The 22,994-nt window shown below is 38.0% G+C and overlaps 1 protein-coding gene across 4 annotated transcripts in view; it reads left to right on the top strand.

Moving 5' to 3' along the window:
* The window catches only part of LOC143362975 (choline/ethanolamine transporter flvcr2a), a 35,959-nt gene extending 13,791 nt beyond the window's left edge, over nt 1-22,168 (top strand). For 2 of the 4 annotated variants that reach the window (XM_076803538.1, XM_076803540.1), the window contains exons 2-8: nt 7,078-7,299; nt 9,905-10,129; nt 14,280-14,421; nt 14,745-14,950; nt 15,339-15,442; nt 15,644-15,754; nt 16,485-22,168. In XM_076803538.1, the coding sequence (XP_076659653.1) occupies nt 7,078-7,299; nt 9,905-10,129; nt 14,280-14,421; nt 14,745-14,950; nt 15,339-15,442; nt 15,644-15,754; nt 16,485-16,746 (1,272 nt within the window). In that variant the 3' untranslated portion in view covers nt 16,747-22,168. Of the gene's footprint in view, nt 1-4,277; nt 4,551-7,077; nt 7,300-9,904; nt 10,130-14,279; nt 14,422-14,744; nt 14,951-15,338; nt 15,443-15,643; nt 15,755-16,484 lie in introns of all 4 variants that reach the window. The other 2 variants (XR_013083716.1, XM_076803539.1) reach the window with 2 other exon arrangements.
* The last annotated feature ends 826 nt before the right edge of the window (nt 22,169-22,994 follow it).

The raw sequence follows: 22,994 nt of genomic DNA, 5'->3' as shown, positions 1-22,994 counted from the left end.
AATATTTAACTTTCAACTTCGATTGCCGAAAGCTAACGTACACAAAGGCACTATCGAGATCGTGACGCGATTGACGAATAAGGCGCGCGATTTTATAAATTCATGGGCAGTGCTTATTGCGCGCTGTTCGCTCCCTTTAACACGTACTAACATCCGAATCGCGGAAATAGCAAGGAAGTCTGTATGGTAAACTCGGTCCGAACTCGTGTGTCCTTAAGATTTTCTAAGAATAGATCTCGTTGATCTATAGAATTCTTAATTCGTCGCCGAGGCTCGCAATTCGCCGACGGTTTTGTATATTCACGTCAGACACACAACTTCAACTTCACCGCAGGGTCATTTCAACCAGTGGGTGTGACAAATACAAACTGGAACTTCCAAAAAGAATTCGTTAGTTTTGCAATTAACTTAAAAACGTTCCACGAGATTGTACGACTCACGGCAAAATGTTCGAGCTCTCGAAAGAATTGTTTTACCTACAAAAACAGGAGTGAGCAGTGGTTCTCAATAGCAATAACCAGTTAACAACAACGTTAAACAAATACAATTTTTTCTAAATCAAACTTTATTGATTATTATTATAATCAACATATCCCGTCAACGAATCACAAGTTTCCTGGTTCTATTACTGTCATCTGCATTTTTGAGTTTTTTCTAGCAACGACGAATAGTGCGTCCATTTACCATAACATTTTGATAAAGAATCAGATAATGTCAATATGTTCACTTCACCGTTCATACAAAAAGGATACATAACAGTCACGTTGATGAACATTGAAGTAATATACATTTAAAATTAAGATTAAATAACTAAATAAAAACTGGAGATAGGACCTTACAGAGCAGCTGTTGATTACGTTAAAACGGTATACGATAAACCTGTAAACTATAATAGTGTTTCTAGGTAAAAAATCTTGATTGTATTTGCATTTTAAAGTCAGACATTCCATAAGCGCCCAACCCCTATTTCATAAGCCCTTTGTTTATTTCACGAACCTAGTCGTGCAATTTGTGGGCCCAGCTCGGGATTAAAAGAATGGAAAAAAGCTCGTTGGAATGATTCGACGATGCATCACGAGAAGAGAAAAAATTTGATGAAAATGGGGTGAAGAAGCAATACAAAAGTGCCGGGAGCCTACAAACACCATGATGCAGCCTTGCCCCGTAATCCTTGACCGTAAAACCTCGAATTCCGGGTGGAAACTCTCGTTGAATACTCTATCGACCTTCCATCGATTTCCTATAAGTTCGCCACGGTGGTTGGGAGGCTCGTCCTTCGGAGGTCCTCCTCTCCAAGGACTCGACATCGCTCCACGGAGCATTCGGAAGATCTATGGACGAGCGTTGAACAAGGACATCGGGAAAGGAACCGTTGTACGCGGGGATTAAACTTCTCAAAGTACCACCGGAAGTCGTGTGGAGTTTATTATCAGAGGATCAATAAATCGGAGCCGTCGGTGATCCCCTTACAAAACTAACATTTCATTCCCAATCTAATTACACCCTTGGAGAATTTAATTTTCTGATCAATTTCTGTCCGCGACGGTCGACCTATGGAAATTCGAATACATGCTTTACGTGCGCTGTTTAATTATCGCGGTTGAAGCGCATCATTTAATTTAATAATATTGGAACGACACACGCAGAGAATAAAAATATTTCAAATGCGTGTTTGCTGTTTTTCTTCTTCGAGTAATGTGCGAGTTTATTTATTTGTTCTAGTCGATGAGCATTATTGTCGCGTGATTTGCAACCTGCAAAACTTCGTTCGACACCTGCGACAGCATCAATCATCAGTTTCGCGTTGCTATCGCGGGTGTACTGGCATTTTTATCACTTAACGCTATGCAATATTTTTGCTCTTTTACTCGGAAGTGGTCGGTAGCTGCGTCGGAGAGTTTACAGAACACTTAACACCAAAGCGGCTACACAGAGCCGGATTAGTATCTAGTGAAACTGGACGCGAATGGTGTCCTTAAGGATCATTAAATCCAGAGAAACAGGTATACAGGTAATTACATTTCTCTGCGAATTAGGAAGGTGATTTTTCAACTACAATTTCTTCTTTCTCAATGGTTCAGTATCATTCGATTGTTGCGTAACAAATTCTTTAAAATTCGATGATACAAAAGGTTACTGTAATCGACGGTGATAAGTTGATAAGAGATCAGACGCAGTCGGAATCGCCAGAAATTAACGTGAGATAGTCCTTATCCAAATCTTCGTTTCAATTATGTAATAAGTTGATTACATTTATCAGTCTCGAAAGATAATTCTATTACGTGATCACACTATTTTTGTGCATAACTACGCTGTCCGTAGTGTTGTTTGTTTTCGGAAGTTATGAATACGAATGATTTCAAGATTCAACCCTTTCCACTCGAAGCTGTTTTAACTCTAAAACGAAACATTTCTTCCGACCTAGAATATTTCCTTTCTAGATACATTTTTTTCATGTTATACATACGAAAATGGTGCAATTTACTAGTACAACACCGAAATGTTTAGTAATTTATTAAATACAAACAAATTTAATATTGTAAAAAGTATTTTGAATAACGATACAACAAGTTTTAGTGGCGCCCTACAGTCGCCATTCGAGTGTTAAGGGTTAATAAAAATACGTTCGTTTGAGAACGAACACAACTGATCTTTTTTTTCTAGAAATAACACAATGAAAGTTCTTTCCCTGAATATAAAATTTAAAAGTTTTTGCCTCGGCTCTGTGTAACGTAGGTATACAAAATATAAAAGGCAGTAAGCTCACTGAAAGGTAGAAAAGACTCTACAAAGATGAAATACATAAAACGAGGAATGATGCAATCGTCTTTAAAAAAAAGGGAATGCAATGTATATATCAAGTTTTGCTGCACTTTAAAATTAATTCTGCTTTACATAAAAATTTTTTTCTGTTTAGTCACTCGGTAGATATTACTATTTTTTTAGTTAAAATTGTTTGCTAGCAAAAATACTCAAGGTTAACAAGTTTCTCCACGCATAGTTTTCCGTGTTAATCCGTGGATTCTAGAAATCGATATTAATTATTTTCCAAAGATAATTTCTATATTAGACCTCTTTTATTCATCCTATAAACAAGTCTACTTCCAGCTTGCACAACCTTTCTTTCAGAAAGTGAAACATGAGAGTATAACTACAATTATTAGTGTAGGTACTATATATTTTCTTTCGTTAACTTCTACGAAATGTCCACCTGGTTTAAACAAAAAACCGTGTCTCACAGAAATTACGTTTGCCATTTTATTGCGCCAACATACACGATAATTTTCCTGCTGGAACAAAATGAAATAATATAACAATTAATCTTATCTACGTCCTGCAAGTAACTTTAAAATTTATTCATAATTTGTCTTAATAATTTGCAAAATGGCGAACATTTAAAGCAGATATTTCGAAATTTCAAACTCTTTTCGGAAATTTTTAAATTAAAAAAGTATGATAATAGATAAAGCTAAAATAATAATAAAACTTTTTTAAATTAAAAAAGTATGATAAAGAATAGCTTGTTACAATTTCAGAGCAATCGGCCATGTGGTCCTCGAGACTTTATCTAGGTCAGGTGAAAAAAATACGTTTCGAGAAAAACACGTTTAAAGTTTTGTATTGACTCCTGGTTTAAGTTCGTCATTTCAATGAATTTGAGCATTATGGAAATTTTGGAAAATTATTTTTAAGGATCTGTGCGTTCAAAAAGTACAATAAAAAATCGATGTTTTGACCCGTTTACACGAGACAATCCCCTCAAATCTTCGTGTGAACAATTCACACAATCATCCTTTGCGTGAAAGTATCAAAGTATCGTGTCAAATTGACACGAGGGGTGGTGAGGGTTGAAAACGGATTTCTCGGGGCAGACCATACTTTCCGTATCAGTTCCCAAACTTTGATCCGGCTTGTACAAAATTCGTGTAGATGAACCCTATCAGCGGGGGTGTCGAGGATCCTCGAAACATTTTTCCACTGTATCTCATTGTCCGCGTAACCAGTGACCAGCGACATTGTACCCAAGCTGGGAATGAAGAGAGACAGAGAGAGAGAGAGAGAGAGAGAGAGAGAGAGAGAGAGAGAGAGAGAGAGAGAGAGAAGTACCTTCGCGCCGCTAATTGGTACTCCGAACCGTCTACGGAATCATTAAGAATTCCCGAAGCTCGAGTTCGCTCGAAAGCATCTCGAGGACCGGTTCTCCTTTGAGGAAACAGCCATCGAAAATTCACCCAATTTTTTCTTTTACACCCTCTCCTTTTCATCTACTTTTTCAGACGGTGAACTCGGCCGGAAAATCGGGCAGTCGATCGAAGTTGAGAGCCGGGAGACCGCGTCGAGGGAGAGGCGTCGGAGAGAGAGAGAGAGAGAGAGAGAGAGAGAGAGAGTGGGTGTGTGTGTGTGTGTCTCACGTAATTGATTCGAGGTAATCGCGGCGCCGTTTACCACCTTTTCATCCTCGGATTATGGAACAAGAACTGGAGGAGAAAATGACGAAAAGTTCCGCGGAATACGCTAAGGCCATCGAGAGCGGCGTGCAACTGACCCAGGTGACTAAGGAAACGCGGAAGAGGATTTACGAGATCGCCGCTAGATCCTTCCGTTCGCGGAAACGGACGCACTCAACGCGCAACTATCTCAAATTGGGCTATCGGTAGACTGCGGATCTTATGACAAATATGAGTACGGATCTTATGACAGAAACGAGTGCGTTATGTTTCGATACGTGTGAAAGAGATGTGCACTAAACTTTCTCATTTTTAATTATTTTTTTGTGAAACTTTTATCGACATATATTTGTTACATTTTTCTGATAACACCAAACACGACATAATCTTGTTCGCTTGCTCGATTAACGATTCAATAGAATCTCGTTTATCCGAACCGAGAAAATGTGAGTTTTGTATTATTCGATTCATTGTACAAATCAGTGAACTGCAGTTAGGCAACTGTTCCATTATCCGAACACTCGTGTCTCCTTGTGACTAGTTCGGATAATCGAGGTTCTACTGTATTCTGGATTAAACAAGTCAATATGACCCCAACTGTGTCGTGTTTGGTCTCATTCTAATCAGAAAAATGTCACGAATATGTTAATGAAAGTTTTATTAAACAATTCTCCTCTACCATTTCCGGGTTATTAAAATTGTTCAGAGTGATTGATGTTGTTCATTGTTTCTGCAATCAATGCAGAACATTTTTATTTAGCACGAAGATCCGCAGTCTAGTTATCATTTCAATAAATATGATCGTGCAAATGGAACACAAATCAAAAGCTTCCTTTGTATTCGTATTGCATCGTAACATAAACGAGTTCGGTAATGCTTAATGACTTCTTTTATTTATCGACAAAGTGCGGAATTGTATTCGATCAATTGTGTAATCTCCGTCTGTAAATGACTTCTTGTTAATCACAGTTATGTATGTACATTTGCAGTATAATTGAATCTTTCGAATTAGAACATCTTTCATGTAATTAAATATAGTATATGCTCCATATCTGTAACACATGTTCTATGGCAGTGATGAGCAACCCGCGGACTGTAGTGGACCAGAAGTGGAAAATTCTTCGTGGCCCCTCAGTAGCGTATACCCCGCAGTAGTGGGGATAACTCCGCGACGTTTATCATCCAGGCCTTGGCGACATATATAGAGAATTTACTGTACTGTTGCGCGGGCCGCAACAAACGCAATATTAAATACTTAAACATATTAATCAAATAATTTTGGTTTATTTATTTGAAATATTATTTTATATTATTAGCCAAAATATTGTAAAAATATTTTCGACAAAAACTTTCAGCATTCCGCTAACAATAAATTGTGTTAATGAAAATTTGCATGAAAGCTTCTATTCAATAAAAAGTAAAGGTGACTACAATTTTCGTTATGAAATCATATAATTTTTTTTATGCAAATCTTTGTATTCTCTTTAAGAAATGTCTTAAGGTATTTATGATTTTTTTCCCGAATGCCCGTATGCTACAGAATCAAGTGCGCCCGCGGGCCGCCGGTTGCTCATCACTCGTAGAATCTATGCCATTATATTAAATTTTCTTTTTATTAGAATAAAGTGTGCCTGTCTCGCGAGCAACTTTCAAGTAAGACACTTTCTTCGTTCTGTTTCGTGTCGCTTGATATTGGTCCCACATTGAAGCCATTGTAATCAACCTATATAATTTTATTTGAAAATACCCTTAGCTGACTTATTCCACTGCACAGTGCAGAAACATTATTATTGCACAAATATATTATTTCTATCATGTGTCAGTTTTATCCGCAACGAGTTTTCCACTCAACCCAGTATACAAAATTTCTCTCAACTGACTTTGAAAATGTGAAAACCTTGAATGTCAGAGGATAGTTTAATATTTAAACAAATGTGATCGGAAGAATGGAATTCCTATCGAGGACGACGGCCGATCGTCGATTTCTTTCTGTATGATGGGTATTGTATAATATTGGTGCTTTTTGGTATTGTCCATAACTATGTTCAAATTCCAGAAAGTAAATGATAAATGGACTGCGTATTTTTATGCAAAATAAAAATTGTCTACATCTATTATAAGAAGCAGGGATCATGTAAAAACTGTTTTTTTTTTTTTCTTTAACGACTTTAATAAGCCGGAAATGGTATATTGATATTTTTAAATTCTTTTAATCTTTCTATTTTTTAAATTGCACCTACTAATTTTTGTAGCGAATACATAAAATCTCCAATCTACTGATAAGGTATGAAAGAGATCAATTTTTAAATATTCGTTGTTGAGTATGGTGTACCGACGTCGTCCTTGAAGGGTTAATTCATTTTCCAAAAAAGTCAACTTTAAAGTGATTTGTTTGCAAAGTCCGCGTTTTCTAAACTTGAGATTAGACATAGGAAGGAGATGAATTATTTAAAAGTGCAACTCCTTTAATCTACTACACTGACTGTAGAAAATATCTGATTGGCTATAGAAGATTTAGCCTACTCTATTCAACTGTTCGCCTAATCAATTAAATCTCGAAATTTCATTGAACCGCATGTCAGAGATTCGTGTGACGTGAATCGAGTATCAGATGTGTTTCTATGTGCAGGTGGTCGAGACGAAGGTGTACAAAAGACGATGGCTGATCCTGATGATCTTCGTGCTGTACAGCGCCAGCAACGCGATGCAATGGATCCAGTACAGCATCATCGCGAACATCGTGATGAATTATTACAAAGTGTCCAGTTTTTCGGTGGACATGACTAGCATGATATTCATGATAACCTATATTCCGTTCATATTCCCGGCGAGCTATCTGCTTGATAAATTCGTAAGTACGAGCCCATTCAATCTTTGTTACGTTCGCATTAGCTGACTGTCCTCGCTTAATCGTCAGAACTCGCTGTAGTTTGTTTTCTAGCGCGATAGACGGGTTGTCATAATATAGTCATGCGTCCAAGGTCACTTCTTTCACAAAACAGACTATACATAATTGTAGTCCGTGAGCATCGTGTTTTGTAAATATTGATTCACATTGATCGGGATTGACAGCAACTAAACTGTGTAAAAGATAAAAAATCTAAATCGAGTAGTTGCAGTTTGTAACAGTATTCATCATAATCTGAACTGACCCACATATAATATAATACTGCCCACAAGTTAATAGTAACGTCGACAACGAAAATTTCAGCCTGTGCGATAAACATTTTTAAACGAATAAGTTAAAGTTTTTTTAGGTTGCGGTTACGCGGTCGTTCGTCACTGACCTAAATAATTCAATGTTTGCTGTTTCGCCATTAAATTTACTGTTAACCCTCCGTATGCTATGTCGGGGTCATTGGTGATCCGTAGCGGTGGGGATAAGCTCGAGCGACCGTCAATACGTACAATTTTATTCCGATATAAGACGACGCTTCTTATTTCGAAATAAGAAAATCGACCTTCTTCTTCCTCTTCATCCGAAATACGAGGAAAGCCGGTCCCGAGCCATCGCCTTATATCGAAAGAAAACTGTAGTGAAATATCGGCGTGGGTCAGAAATGACTCTGGCATAGGCGTAGAACAAGCAGGAGTCCGAGGGATAAAACCTACTCTCGGTCGAAACAATATAACAAAGCGAATCCATTCTGCTCTTTTGTTGTAATTGTGGGCAATAGTCACTGATATAAATTACTGTTCTCAGAAACTAATCCGCGAGCGTGCAAGTGCGCATTCGCTGTTGTGTTCGGTTTATAAACTACAAACAACGCGGCACGATCGTTAACAATCGCAATCTCCTTATCAAATCAAACTCTCGGTCCCTTTGATCGAGCGTTGACGAGCGTGCGAGCAAAAGACCGAGCGAGACTTGCGTCACCGTTTACAACTTATTTACATGTTGACACGCGATTAAACTCCGCCGTCAACATCGCCGTACATATTAATTAAAACGGATCCCCGTAATCTAATCGGATCCCAGAATCGGGACGAGCGATATCACGCGACACCGCGCCGACGCGAAACTTGCATCTCTCTGGTCGCACTGGAAGGTCGTTTGATAACAGGGCACAGAGGAAAAAAAGCAATAAAATCATATCAACCGACAAACAGATTGCATGCAACGCTCCCGCCGAGGCGATTGTCGAATGACACAGGGCCGAATCGAAGTCCCAGATATCCGACTAATTGAACTTTATTCCGCGTGATTTTCCTCCTTTGTTCGCGTCACGGGCGTAATTAATCGCTTGACAATTAATTTGATTAACGCGCGCCAGGGACTGAACAAAAGCTTTCAAACTTAGAACTGCGGGGAAGAAGTTACTCGTCCGAATTAATGAAGTTAGTTTCTGAATCATCGATTTGAGAGTATAATTGAGTTCGCATCTGTTGAAGTTATTTTACACATTCCTGTTTCTGTTACGTCATCGACTATCACATTTAGTTTGTATCTCTTTTGTTTCATTCCTTTGTACAATGCGTCCACAAAGTATTTGATCACTAAATTTCCCATTCTCTAGAAATTGTCGATATTTGAATTGCGATAACTTCATTAAGCTTTAAGATGAGTTCAATTATATTGTACTATTTTCTTTTAACTTCTACTTTTGTCGTCCAACGTCCACTTACTTCTAAGATATTTCTTTATCTTAGATTTTCATCTTTATGCAAAATCGAAATTGTCTAAATCGGTTGTAAGAAGCTGAAGTTAAATAAAGATGTATTTTCTTTTTTTATCATCTTAAAAATTCGAAAATAATACAACAGCTTTAAATCCCTCTAATGTCCGTTCACTTTTGTATTAGAGCTATTAATTTTTCTCATAAATGCATAGCATCCGCAGTCTAATCATTTCCTGTAAAAAAGAACGTTCGTTGTCAGCGATGTTCGAAATTGTTCAAATACTTTTTGGATCCACTTGGTATTTAGAATCTGGAGAAAAGTATGATTTCTAAAGAAAGGAGCACTATCTGCGTGCATCAATTATAGATGTAGAAAGTGTACCGACAAGTTTCAAAGTAGTAGAGCAGCAAATTGCCAAACGGGGACGCGTGTTTGCAACGAAAAGTGGACGAAACAGGAGGTAACACTAGGGGTGTGCGAGGACCCGAAATATCGGGTCGGGTCGGGACGGGAACACGAAATTCTTTCGGGATCGGGACGGGTACCCGAAAATTTCGAGAACCCACTAACCATTTATATTCGTCTTAATGAATGCATTCTACTACTACTGTACGCTACTATACAGCACTGCAGAGTAGTTCGAAAGACGGTAGACGGGTTCTCGAAATTTTCGGAAATCTCGACTTTTTCGGGAAATTCGATTCCTTTGAGAATCTAGAAATTGTCAGGAAATCCAATTTTTTAGGGAATCTCTAAATTTCTGGGAATTCGACCCGACCCGACCTCTTCCCGAGTCGTCCTAGTTGACAGGTTCAAGAAGAAACGTTTTGTTTCAGGGATTGAGGTTCGCCGCCCTGTTCGGCGCGATTCTGAACGCGCTGGGAGCCTGGGTCAAAGTGTTCAGCGTCAACCAGGACCTGTACTGGTTGACTTTCCTCGGCCAAACGATAGTCGCCGTGAGCCAAACGTTTGTACTGTCGGTTCCAGCACGTTTGGCCGCCGTTTGGTTCGGCCCGGATCAGGTCAGCAGCGCGTGCAGCATCGGCGTTTTTGGAAATCAGGTCAGTCACTGCTTCGTTCGTAACTTTTTCAACGAGCCTTTCCAATATAACCGCCCACCAGTCATCTTGCTTTTCAGTATAGTACTTTAATCCGGCCGCCGTGCATATTCATGGAGCGGATATTAAATAGATCTTGTCCGAAAACTCGTTGTAACTAGTGTATCATATCAAAATTATTTTAGATAAGCATCGAATTACCTACGAAAAGGCCAAATATAGAGTATCACAATTAAGGGCCAAGGGTAGTTACGTGACTTTTTCGGAGTCAGCACTAACTACTGTATAATCTCCTTTCACAGCCTTCAGCCACTGACTTAAGGGGGCCGGCTGGCATTTGGCCTTGACTGTCATGCTATGTTAATCTGTTCCTTTTTTTCTAGGCATTTTACGTCTTAAATATGTAAGTAATTAATTAAAAATGCATACCACCGTGTTTGTACATGTCTTTGCTACGTCTGTCCAGAGTCGTTTTTTCGATACGAACACTAAATCTCTGGAAATTAAGAAAATCTCTTTGCGGCAGCCATCTTCTGACGTCATACTTGCTTCAGAAAGCGAGTTTTCTGCCGAATATTACAAATTACTCCACGATGAGGTAGAAACTCGTAATTTGGGCTCTGGACAGACGTATATTGGACTTTTAAGAAACACAAGTGACCACTTTTAAACTGCTCATTGCAATATTGAAGCGTCAATTTGTCAAGATTTTGACCCTTGCAAGTTCATATACGTATATTGCAGAGAGATTCTCTTACTTTCGAGAGATTTAGTGTACGTATCGAAAAAACGGCTCTGGACAGACGTAGCAAAGACATGTACAAACACGGTGGTATGCATTTTTAATTGATTACTTACTTATTGAAGACGTAAAATGTCTAGAAAAAAGGCACAGCGTAACATAGCGTGACAGTCAAGGCCAAATGCCTGCCGGCCCCCTTAAGATCCGTCTTGGTCTTGATCCGACGGATCCGACGGGTCTTAAGTCTGTGACTAAACTTGTCACATTTTGGCTCTGTATTATCGATATTATGAATTCTGACGTCAGAAACATGCTTCGAGTTTTCGGCTTTATTTCGCAGAGAATCAAGACAAAATATAGCTCAATTTGTAGCTGGAGATATTTTCTAGCGCGCGCTACCCTCGATTTCATCCAGAAAACTCATCAATATGGCATAAAAATGCTTGGATTCCACGGCATGCACATCGGCAATTTTTGGCCTACTTCTAACGCTTATATTACCAAATATCTACATAATCTCGTCAGCTCATGACCAGCGCGCGCTAGATTGAACCTTCCTCTTTCTAATGAGCCCTTTCCCACCGAAAAATATTCTCAAATAAGGACGAAAATTTGAGGCACGTAAAACCATTTTTCGCCTGTTTTTGTCGGTAACGTGGTCACTCTACCTTATCGCGAATCTACGGAGTCTTGGCTTCGAATACAGTCAAACCTGTTTTTGTGCGGTAGATAGGGACCGCATAAAAGAAACAGCGCAAAAAAATATTCAAAAACTTCATAAATAGCTATAACAATTAATTTTTTACAACATATTAAAGAAAATTTTTTTATGACCGCATAAAAAAAGGTCTCACTTAGAAAATATGTCAAAGATTTACGAAATAGCGAGAAAGTGCTTTCCAAACGAAATAAATAATTAAATTGCACATGGAAACATTAAAAAAAAATTAATTCATCATTTTAAACATGGAGAACTTTTCAGGATGCACATAATTTAATACTACTCGTCGTAGTCCAAAACGCGCATCTTCTTGTGATGAGAACATTACAAGGTTGTTATAATGCCAACACCGTTGGCATTCATATATCGCATAAAAGAAAATCGCACAAAACAAATCGCACAAAAAAAATCGCATAGAAAAGGACCGCACAAAAACAGGTTCGGCTGTATCTAGGAAATTATGCATAATACGGAAAAATGTTTAAAACGAAAGTTGAATGGTATCGAGAGGAACATAATTTGGTGTCAATAGTTTCTTTGTAGCTGGAGGCGTAGAGGGCATATAAAGGTCAACTTTTTTTTTTTGTAAATGAAACCAATATATTTTTTAATGCGCTGTAAAAAATGATTAACCTATTCATACCGGTAAATCATTAAGTAAGGAGATATTTTAACTTTATTTCTGCTTTTTATAAGCAGAAACAATACATTATCTCGAGTAGTTTCCCCAGATATAAGTCCAGTAAACGCAACAAATTATACCATTATCCGCTAAATGTCTTTGTTATGTCAAAAACTGCAAGGGGGCCACTTCACCGCCTCTTCCTCAATTCTATCGCATCTTCAGTTTTATGGTTTCGATTGAATTCGCGTAAATTGGCCAGCAAGAATGCGTTCCTCTATAAGATAACAATACAAGCATAATAATACCAGCATGCATTGTTAACTCTGACAATTTCTTTGAGACCACTTGTCTCATTTATCGCTGGTCTCATTAAATCGTCTCAAAGAGACGTCAATTGGCGTTCTCAGGGTCACATTTCATGAGCACCGGTCCGTAGCTATACAGATTACGAGTGAAGAAAATTCTCGCTATTGTTTCAGTGACATTCTTTCGCTCTTCTAGTTGCGCCAGGTCAGAAACAATAGTATGGGATTTTTCTCATTTCCCTCTTTTGCTCTCCTTCTTTTTCCTCTTCATAGAACCGAATGAATTTTAACACGTTCATAAACGTAAGTGGAGCTCCAGAGCATACTACCTGTCGGCTAAAAATTCTAATTCGAGGGACAGGGTCGTTCGCGAGTTAAACTGTTATGTGATTAGGTGGGAAACCGTGCCGAACGGTGCACCCACGTTTAATTTCGTGACGAACGCGCAGGGGATCGGGCCCCATCCAGCGAATTAAATCGTCGTATTTCAGAGGCCGTCATTACCATGCACCCCGTCGTCATGCCGTCGGTCCATGTGATCTATCCCAGTGCTCGAAACCCCCTCGATCGGTTTCATTTTCCGCTTCCGCATTAGATCGGTAGATGTTGCGAAATTAGCATTTTACCCTGGAAATTCTGCGATGAACGGGTGATTCTTAAACTCGTTAATTGTTTAACATGCCGCGAGAAAGATTAGCCACTAAATGCGATCGGTATCAAATATTGATTTACTCATATCAATGTTATAGCTATAATGTTATCAATAGGCTTCTCGAGCCAAATTAAACAGATAGCGATTGAGTAGAATTTGTAGATTACCGGCTTACGATTGAACGACAGTGATTATGGTTTAGCCTCGAGGTACAGCTGTTTTGAAGAGACGAAAGTTTGAACACTCGAATCGGTTCGAAATTGAGCTCAGATTTTAATTTTAAATTCGAATTCAAAAGCAAGATGGTACGAGGCCGAAAGGGTTAAATGCGAGAGGCATCTGTCCGAATTAATGTCAGTGGCTTCTGCGTGTGATGGTTGACACACGCGTTGCTCAAAGCGTAAAATAGACCATTGACAGACTATTGACCTTGTCGACGAGGATACTTTCAGCGTGTCAGAGAACTTCACTGACTCGTCGAGGGCGGAACTCTCGTCGGAATCACTCGTGATGAGCTCAAAAGAATAATGATCTGTTACTTCCTTGAAACAAGAGCCACAATCGCCTAACAACATTCCGGTCCTCGGTAATTTCTCCTCAGATTCATGCTATTCGCCGAGGCGAATGCATAGAAACTTCAACAACCTCTTCTGTGTTTCATCTGGCGACAATTTGACTCGAAGTTTTGTTGCTTCCGAGTTGCTTCGCACCCTGCAATTTCGTAAAATGAATAAACAATTTTCTCTCTCAGTAATTCGTTAGGCTGCCCAAAATGTTTCTTTCGCAATGCGCCCGTTTAATGTTGATCATCTGTTTCTTAATATTTTATTTTTTTCCCAACCTTCCTTTTATTTGTCCGTGCCATTTTCCTCTTTGCAGAACTAACCTAACGTTGAATGCATTAATTGGAAACCAAACGAACCTTCGGGACAAAATATGTTGCTATGGCGGTATTACAATATAATTACAATTACCATTTCGTTAACTTGAGGTTTATTTTGATAGTTTCGTAAGAAGAATTTGTCAATTCTGTATGGAAATTAAAAAATGGATAGTAGCGTAGTCTCCTTCAATTTATTAAATTGTGAACAATTTTTCTTATTTGCAGTTGGGCATCGCTATTGGTTTCCTATTCCCTCCCATGCTTGTTCCAAGCAGCGATGACGTCTCAATTGTTGGTCGAGGGTTGCAAGTCATGTTCTACATCGTGGCTGCCTTTACTACAGTGATTCTAGTCCTCATAATTCTCTGTACGTAATTCAATCTCTTCTGCTTATCGCAGCAGAGCAATTGTTCCGTTTACGTTCTCCAGACTTGAAAATTAATTTCAGCTGTGAGATTGTCATAGGTGCCACTTTGTCTCTTATCTTACGAACAGTTCTAACAGTCCTCATTTATTTATGTACATATTATATTTGTATGAGACACACTAATCCTGGGTAATCTTTTTCTCTCTTGGGGATTCACCCGCTTTTAAGATTTTTTATTTATTAAACGAGATTCTACTTCTCAAGAATCTCTCGAAGGACCGAAACTTTTTGAGTTATGACAATATAATTGAATTTCGTTTTAGTTTTTAAATCGGAACCACCGCTTCCGCCAAGTCCAGCTCAAGCAGTACAAAGGGAGGCGGAGTCCACTGAGAATTTCTTCCAATCCGTGAAGAAGCTAGTCACCAATGTCGGCTACTTGTTGCTTCTGCTGAGTTATGGTATCAACGTCGGAATTTTCTACGCTATCAGCACACTCCTGAACCATATCGTCCTCACGTACTTTCCGGTAAGCCGGACCACCGCATTAATTAAAACTCGAAACGGTTCTCCGAGTAAACGATAATTTTAATTAGTCCACGAGCACGATATCGAAAACACCGATCCCCTTTAATTTGCTGCCAACCTCTTTTGATTTTTAACGCATAAATAATGTAAATAACCGAACGACGGTTTAATGGAACCGGTGATGGATTACGCTGAATAAATAAGAGGATTTTTAATAATGCAACCAGTCGATAGTAAAAGTATTCTTTTGTATTTTGTATTAGTAATATTTTGTATTAGTAGCAACACTTTGTTAAACGATTACGGACCAAGTTTTTATAGAACTGTATTTAGCTGTTGCGTTTATAATCTACTGTATTAAATAATTATGCGATTTCTATTTGTTGCAGCACCACGAGACAGACGCCGGTAGAATAGGTTTAACTATCGTCTGCGCCGGAATGCTGGGATCCGTTGTATGCGGCATTGTTCTCGATAAAACCCACAGATTCAAGTAAATGAACATTTTTGTAACGCTGTACGAATTTTAAAAGCAAATTGACAATTAAAGTCACACTTTTACATTTTCGCTAATAATTACGAGTCATCGTAGAAGCTCATTTACTAAGACTCTATTGTACAAGTGAAAAATATTTATTTTACGTAACTTACAACTCCAGTGTTCACACTAACAATTTAAAAACAATTTTTACAGAGAAACGACGCTTGGAGTGTACCTTCTCTCGTTCCTTGGTATGATCATCTTCACGTTCACCCTCAACGCCAGTAAAATATACGTTATTTACATAACTGCGGGTCTACTGGGGTAAGTCTTAAACGATTACACGAATCTTTCAATAAAATTATATTTCTATTTGATCCAAATAGAACAAAATGCCCACGCCATGCATGATAAAATAGATTTGTTTCAATTAAGTTATTAATTCCGAATGACGTCCAAATAATTCTATTCGTATCGTAAGTAAATATATTAGGTCGTTGTGTACGAAAATGTCCGACTTCAGAACTCAAATGTTACGAAGTGTTTGACTTGAAGTTAACCTTTCAACTTTCAACCAGTTTCTATTTACATATCCAATTTTACTTTTAAATAAAGTTTTCTTCCATATCAACGAAGAACGAGACCGACCAAAAATTCCACTTTACCATAGTATAATACCGAGTATAATACCGATATATATATATATACCGAAAAACTCGTCGTTTGTTGACAGAATATCATAATTAGAAGATGGATGAATTGTAAACATGAAGGGAACAAAATAAAGCACTACTATCGGTGCTCACTTTAATCAATAACTTTTATTTAGAGAAAAATTATGTTTGCTTAAAGTTACTGTTATGAATCGGACATTTCGTGTGCGACAACTCAATGCTTGAAATTGCGACTCATTCATAGAGAAATAAAAAGTTGAGGCACCCAAAGCAGAAAATGAGTAAATGTTTATCCTGGGGAACGTACCAGGGTCAAGAACGCCAGGTCGATGCGGAAATTCTATAATGAAATAAAAATTTGAATCGTTCGTGGCTTACAGATTCTTCATGACCGGTTACTTGCCAGTGGGCTTCGAGTTCGCCGCGGAATTAACATACCCAGAACCGGAAGGAACGTCCGCCGGCCTGCTGAACGCGGTCTGCCAAGTGTTCGGCATTATCTTCACGATCGTCTACGGTCACTTCTTTAATTTATGGGGCGACTTCTGGGCGAACATTGCTCTCTGCGTCACTCTAGCCGTCGGATCGTTCCTGACAACCATCATACCAAACGATCTACGAAGACAGAATGCCAAATTTTAAACAAGCTCCATTTTTGCTCGCGAGAAATTGAAGAACCGGAAGAAATTCGAAACGAATACGTTATCAAACCTTCTCTCGATTCGTCAGAGCAGATATTTTCAGTTGAACCGAATCCCGAGAAAGGTAATACGAATTGTTAACAATATCATAGAATTTTAAATGTTCAGACACCGTTATTTTTACGAGAGAGTCGCGCGCGAGGCCATTCCGAACACCGTTATATTTATTGTTAATATTATTCCGGGTTAGTTTAACGTGCACGTTGCCTTGTGAAGTCTGTAGAGACGCCATTAACGCGTGCCGCTCTTCAGGTTGTCACAAAACACCTCGCAGTCCTTACGAAACAGCTTGGAGAAAAGTTCCAAGCAAATGTAATGTAGATTAAGCGAACTGTGTACAAGCGGGTAGTTAAAATTACGTTAACACTTTCGTGGAAAAGTATTTAGTGAAATATACCTCGTTGTTGAAGCATGTTCTTTTCACGGAAGTGTTAACACAATTCTCACCGACTCAAGAATAGTGACAGCATAATATTTATAGTACGCATCCGATCGTTCCTCGAACATGTTTTCTTTCCTTTTACTTCGTGCAACGGATATACAGCGATTACAAAAATTGTTTGTACACTGTTTCAATTCATAGCATTTTTTAAGAATAATGGGTCGTCAGTTTCCCAGTCGCTACATCACACAAAAATATCTTGGAAGAAACAGAGTAACAAAATGTCAAAGTAGAACCTTCAAACTGTAAAATGAGTTCAGGTTTGTTACTGTACAATAATTTTCTCGAGAATCAGAAACTCGGTGTTCAAGCACTTTTTGGATCGACTGTTAATGATACCATCTAAGAGTAACCAAGAGATACAATAATAGACAACAGTGATTAGCGAACAAGTCGTTAAACGTAACCAAAGTATTAATTTCGTTCTTAGTCGATAATTAATTTTGTAAGCGACACTGTTTAGAGAATGACGCGACCAATGATAAATCTGCAAATTCAGAATAATAGTAACCATAATTAGAAGAATCGGTGTGAACGTGGGTCGCCATTCAAGATCTGAAATTCTATTCAAATATTTTACGCGATGTCGATAACGTATCATTTCAAGTACCAGTTAGTGTAGGAGACTCGGAGTAGACTCAGGTAGTCTTTCATAGAGCCAAGGAAGGAACAGAAACGGTGATATTGATGATAATAATATTCTTAGCCTTAAGTCCTATCGAAGAGTTTCGAGATGCTGTGAATCGACTTATAAGAATACAAAGTATGTAGAATAGAGAGCCTCTCGTCGAGTCTTTGGCGCACCGATTACAATACTTTTTCCATAAACTCGGTGCGCCAAAGACGTTAAGACGATCGAAGGCTAGAAAGGCCTAGCTGTTGGAAAATGAGCGTGCTTCCCTATCCCCGTTCATTTACGATGATTATCGTTGGACGTATAAATTGTTATCCCAAACGTTACGAAAGTTTATAGTTCTATTATATTTAATTTAACGGAACGACTAGATTTTAAGATAGTGCTTTAAACGACGAGTAATTTTGTAGGCCTCGGAGTCGAGTCGCTAGTGTCAATTTTCACGCAACCATAAATCCTGAGATGAATCTTTTTTTTTTTGTAGATCGTACGAAAACCCGCGAGATCCGGTAAATCTAACGAAGAACTAAAAATACTGAATAATATCTAAAAATGGCGACTTCGACAAATCTCTATGAATTTGTTTAGAATCCAGCGAGACATCGTAGTGGCACCGTGCATGAACAATAACGATTAGAGCGGGTTGTGTAATTTCCTCTAGAACGGGAAAACGATGAAAGACTGTTATTAAGTTCGAAAAGAGAATTGAACAATCTGGCGCCATTGATGCAGCACGAAATTCAATTTGAAAAAGGATTTTAAACATGCTATGTTCCCCGGCGGGGAACTTTTAATGGACCACGTTTTTTCCGAACAATTTTCAATAATTCGGTGACCCAGAAACGGCTGAATCATGCGGGCACTTCCTTCCCCTAGCGCCGCAGGAATTTAATTTGCTATCTAATCCGTTCCGGTCGCGGTTAATAATATTTCTCGGGGTGGGAACGGAGCCGCGGGTATTCGATTATCGTAACATGCCCGTGCGAAGACCAATTTAGGAGGAAGATCACTTGAATTTTTTGATAATCCGCAGACTTGGCTTTTCGATCGCCGATAAACGATATCGTCGTTTGACTGTCTACGAATTGAATTCGAGACGTGTTTACCACGTCTCGAATTATTTTCTTAGCAATGAATGATCGTATCGATGGCGCAGACAATACTTCTATATTTCGCGTGTACTAATAAACATATTCTTCTACTCGTTAATAATTACAAATTTTATCGTCGTAATTTGTCCTTACATTCAGTATAGGACCGTATACAGTCGTCTTAAAGAGTACTCTACAATCGATCAGGCATGGGCATTATTCAAGTAATGTATTTTGGAAATGTATATTCGAATAACATATTATTTTTCTTGGATAGATAAAATGCCATGCATTATTTGCTTTCGAAATAATTGTGTCTTAGTTTATGCGCGCATGAAAATGATTTTTCCACATTTGAATTTCGTGTAAAATAAGATGATAAATTAGTTGAAATAATTCAATATTTCGAATTGTTGCCTTTTATTCTTTTCGAAATAAACTGTGTCCGAGCCTGCAATCGATACATTCCAGTGTTTTACAATGTTTGTTGAAGCTTCCAGGAGAATTCTAGGTGTGTTAGTCAATTAATCGTTATGGGATGATACGAATACTTCCATAATCGATGAAGTTAAACAGTTGAGAAATTTAAATACGTGTTAATGGTAGCGTGGATAGATACATGTATATATTTTCAGAGAATCGAATGTTACACAATATAACATATTAATGCGTACACATACATATTGTATATACATATATATTTCTGTAAAAGTATATACCTTGAGATTGATAGTTGGACATTAGAAGGAGAAGTACAATTCGAAGAGATTTAAGTGTTACGGATGAAATAGTTATCATATTTCGATGTAATGCAAACATATTGTGATGTCTCTGTCTCTGTTGAAATTGCATTGTAAAATAATCTAAACGACGTCCCACCAAAATTTTTTAAAACTGGAGTAGGATGAAGGACCCATTTATTGTGGGAATGCCAATTACTGTGTCTATATTAATTATACTTATTTTTAAAGCATAATGAATATTTAAATAGAGATATAACATATATATTAACTGATTTTAATGAAAAAATGTAATATATCATTTTTTATATTCGTTATGCTTTAAAAATAAGTATAATTAATATAGGCACAGTTAATTGATACCCCCACAGTAATTAGGTTTCCTACTATACACGATGAAATTTTAAGACCACCATTTTGGTTCCACTTTGCGAAAGCGGTATTTCAGATTAATACAATAAACTTCTCGTTGAGTAAATTCTCAGAAACGAAAAATCGCAGATTATTTTACAGTCTTATGTAACTTTGCTGTATCAGCAACACGTTGTGCAAATGTATCCACATAGTTCTAAGAATTCCATCGAACGATGCATAATTTGCAGCACGAGGATTTATTGCAATCCGATCAACCGCTTTATTCTTCAACTCTAGTAAAATCTTTTTAATTTTGTTAACATAGATGAAATTATTTCTGAAGGTGAAGAATAGAACGAACATATTGATCTAACAATTTGACCAACAACGTATGTCCATCAGTCTTCCGCATTTTTTAATTATACATTTTCGAACGATGTTTTTATCTAATTCAGTGTTGCCCTTTTTGTAAATAAATCGTGACAAACGCGACGTATTTTTCGTTCTCTTGTGAATTGTCAGCATAGGCCTACCACATACAGAGAATAAAGGTATCTGTGATTTCTGACAATATTTCCGCGTTTAAATCGTCTAAGTATGTATGTGAATAAGAAGCTTTCAGGATTTGAAAATCGCATCATTGCAATGGCAACCAAACTTGCTTCGAGCAAATCTTGATCAATGTTTGTAATCGTACTTTGCGAGCAAAAGCCGGTCATTTTGGTGTCAAAAGCATGCTTGAAGCAGGATTTGGTCCCTATGTCCAAATAATTAGCCATCAAAATTTGTCGACAAATTCCGAGCCTAATGCGGAAATAGATGACTCGGTATTCGAGTGCAAAGTTTGCATGCAAAATTTCATGCCACATGAAGATCGGTCGCACCAAGAGTAAATATCGGGTAAAATCGGAGGAAATCTTTCTGTAGGACGGAAAACGGAATACGAAATTAAATAATTTTAAGTTTTATTTATTTTTTGAGATTGAAATATGTACAGATCTTAAGATTATAGTGTGCTTTCCCTCCTACAGCAAGATTTTTCTCCGATTTTGCCTGATATTTTTTAATGCGGCTGATCTGCCCTCTATAAGGAGACCAACGTTTGGTCTCAATTTACTTTCCATTTGACATGGAATTCCGCCTGCAAACTTTGCACTCAAATACCGCGCCTAATGAGAAAATAAATGGGTCGGAATTTTTAGACAAATTTTGGTGGCAAATCAAAGCAAATCAAGAGCAAATTGTTTACTGGGTGTTTACATCGTTGTAATGTTATTAGCAGGTAGCTCAAAAATCAACGAAGGAATAAATACTCAGTTAGCCAAATTCTGTTTCGAGCAAATTTTGCGCAATGTTTGTATCACACTTTGCGAGCAAAAAGCTTGTCCATTTGGTACCAAACTTTCCTTGGAACAGAATTTGGTCCCTATTTTGTATGAATTTGGCACCAAAATTTGTCGACAAATTCCGAACCAAATGCGGAAACAGATGGATTGGAATTTGAGAGCAAAGTTTGCAGGCAAAATTCCATGCCAAATTGAGGCCAAACATTGGCTTCGATATAGAGGGCAGGATGGTCGCAGTCCTTGCTCTACGAGTACATATCAGGAAAATCAGAGGAAAGCTTGCTGTAGAAGGAAAAATAGAATTTGATTTAAATTTATAAATCATATAATTTTAAGTTCCATATATTTTTAATAAATGAATCCCGTTTTCCCTCCTACAAGCAAGGTTTACTCTTAGAACAAGGTTAGGTTCGCTCTTAGTGCGACCGACCTGCCCTCTATAACGAAGGTTTGGCTTCGATTTGGTCTTGATTTGGCATGGAGTCTTGGCTGCAAACTGTGCACTCAAATACCGAGCCTAATGCGAAAACAGATGGATCGGAATTTGTAGACCAATTTTTGTTAGCAAATTCATAGCAAATTGTTTACTGGGTATGTTGACAATATTTTCACGATTAAATTAGTGCCTAAATGTATATATTAATAAAAAATCTTCGAGGTTTTCGAAATCGTATCATTGTATCTATTGTGGTATTGTTGTTAGTATGTAGTTGGAAACCAACGAAGAAATAAAAATGTTGACAAATACTTAAAAAATGTTGCGTAATCCTTAAATATATTTTTCAGAACGATCTAGATGGGTACAAAATAAAAAATTCATTGCTCTTAAATGCAACACACATTCTTTATATCTGTGCTTGTAAGGAAGAACGTCGAATGTCATATACTTTCCCTTTCGAGATATTGTCGTTTAAAGTTGTGATCACTAATTCTTTGTTGTAATAATGTTTCTTTCTTTTCTTTTTGCAATATACGTGTTGCCTAAGATTATTGCATATTTGTATAATTAACATGAATAATAATAAAAACAAAAAATAGTAATAATTCACAGACGCTTGAGGTAAAACGATGCAAGTCGTCGATTTTTGGGGCAGCTTTCCATCGTGAGTAATACATGAATCGTGAATAATACTGTTGTTAACTATTCTTCGCTTTTAATTTCCTCTACAACTGGAAAATGATTGTCAATGTTGTTTCAACAGATGATTGTGCATCCGTGAAATCAACGCCAGTGAAAATTTCGCCTGCCCAATCGTCACACCTCTGAAGCAAACCCGATTAAACACGATCAGTGGCGTCGAACCATTTTTTTCCGTGAGAAAATGCTTTTCGCATACCCCGGGGGAGTGTCCCCGGAGACTACCCACTAAAAACTCACGCCCACCTAAGCTAAAGGGGAGGTGCCTGGATCACACGAGTACTCAATAGGGCATCTCCCAGCTAACATACTACCCGGGGGAGGGGGTTAACTTCCCCCATTGCCTACTCTATTAGACCCCGGGAGGAGGGACCCTTATAGGGGAGGGACGGACAAACACCCCCCCCCCCCCATCGAGAGTTATCCCGGGGGGTGTCGACCCAA

Source organism: Halictus rubicundus, chromosome 18 (assembly GCF_050948215.1).
Source record: "Halictus rubicundus isolate RS-2024b chromosome 18, iyHalRubi1_principal, whole genome shotgun sequence".
NCBI classification, from domain to species: Eukaryota; Metazoa; Arthropoda; class Insecta; order Hymenoptera; family Halictidae; genus Halictus; species Halictus rubicundus.
This window is presented reverse-complemented; position numbering and strand designations above follow the sequence as displayed.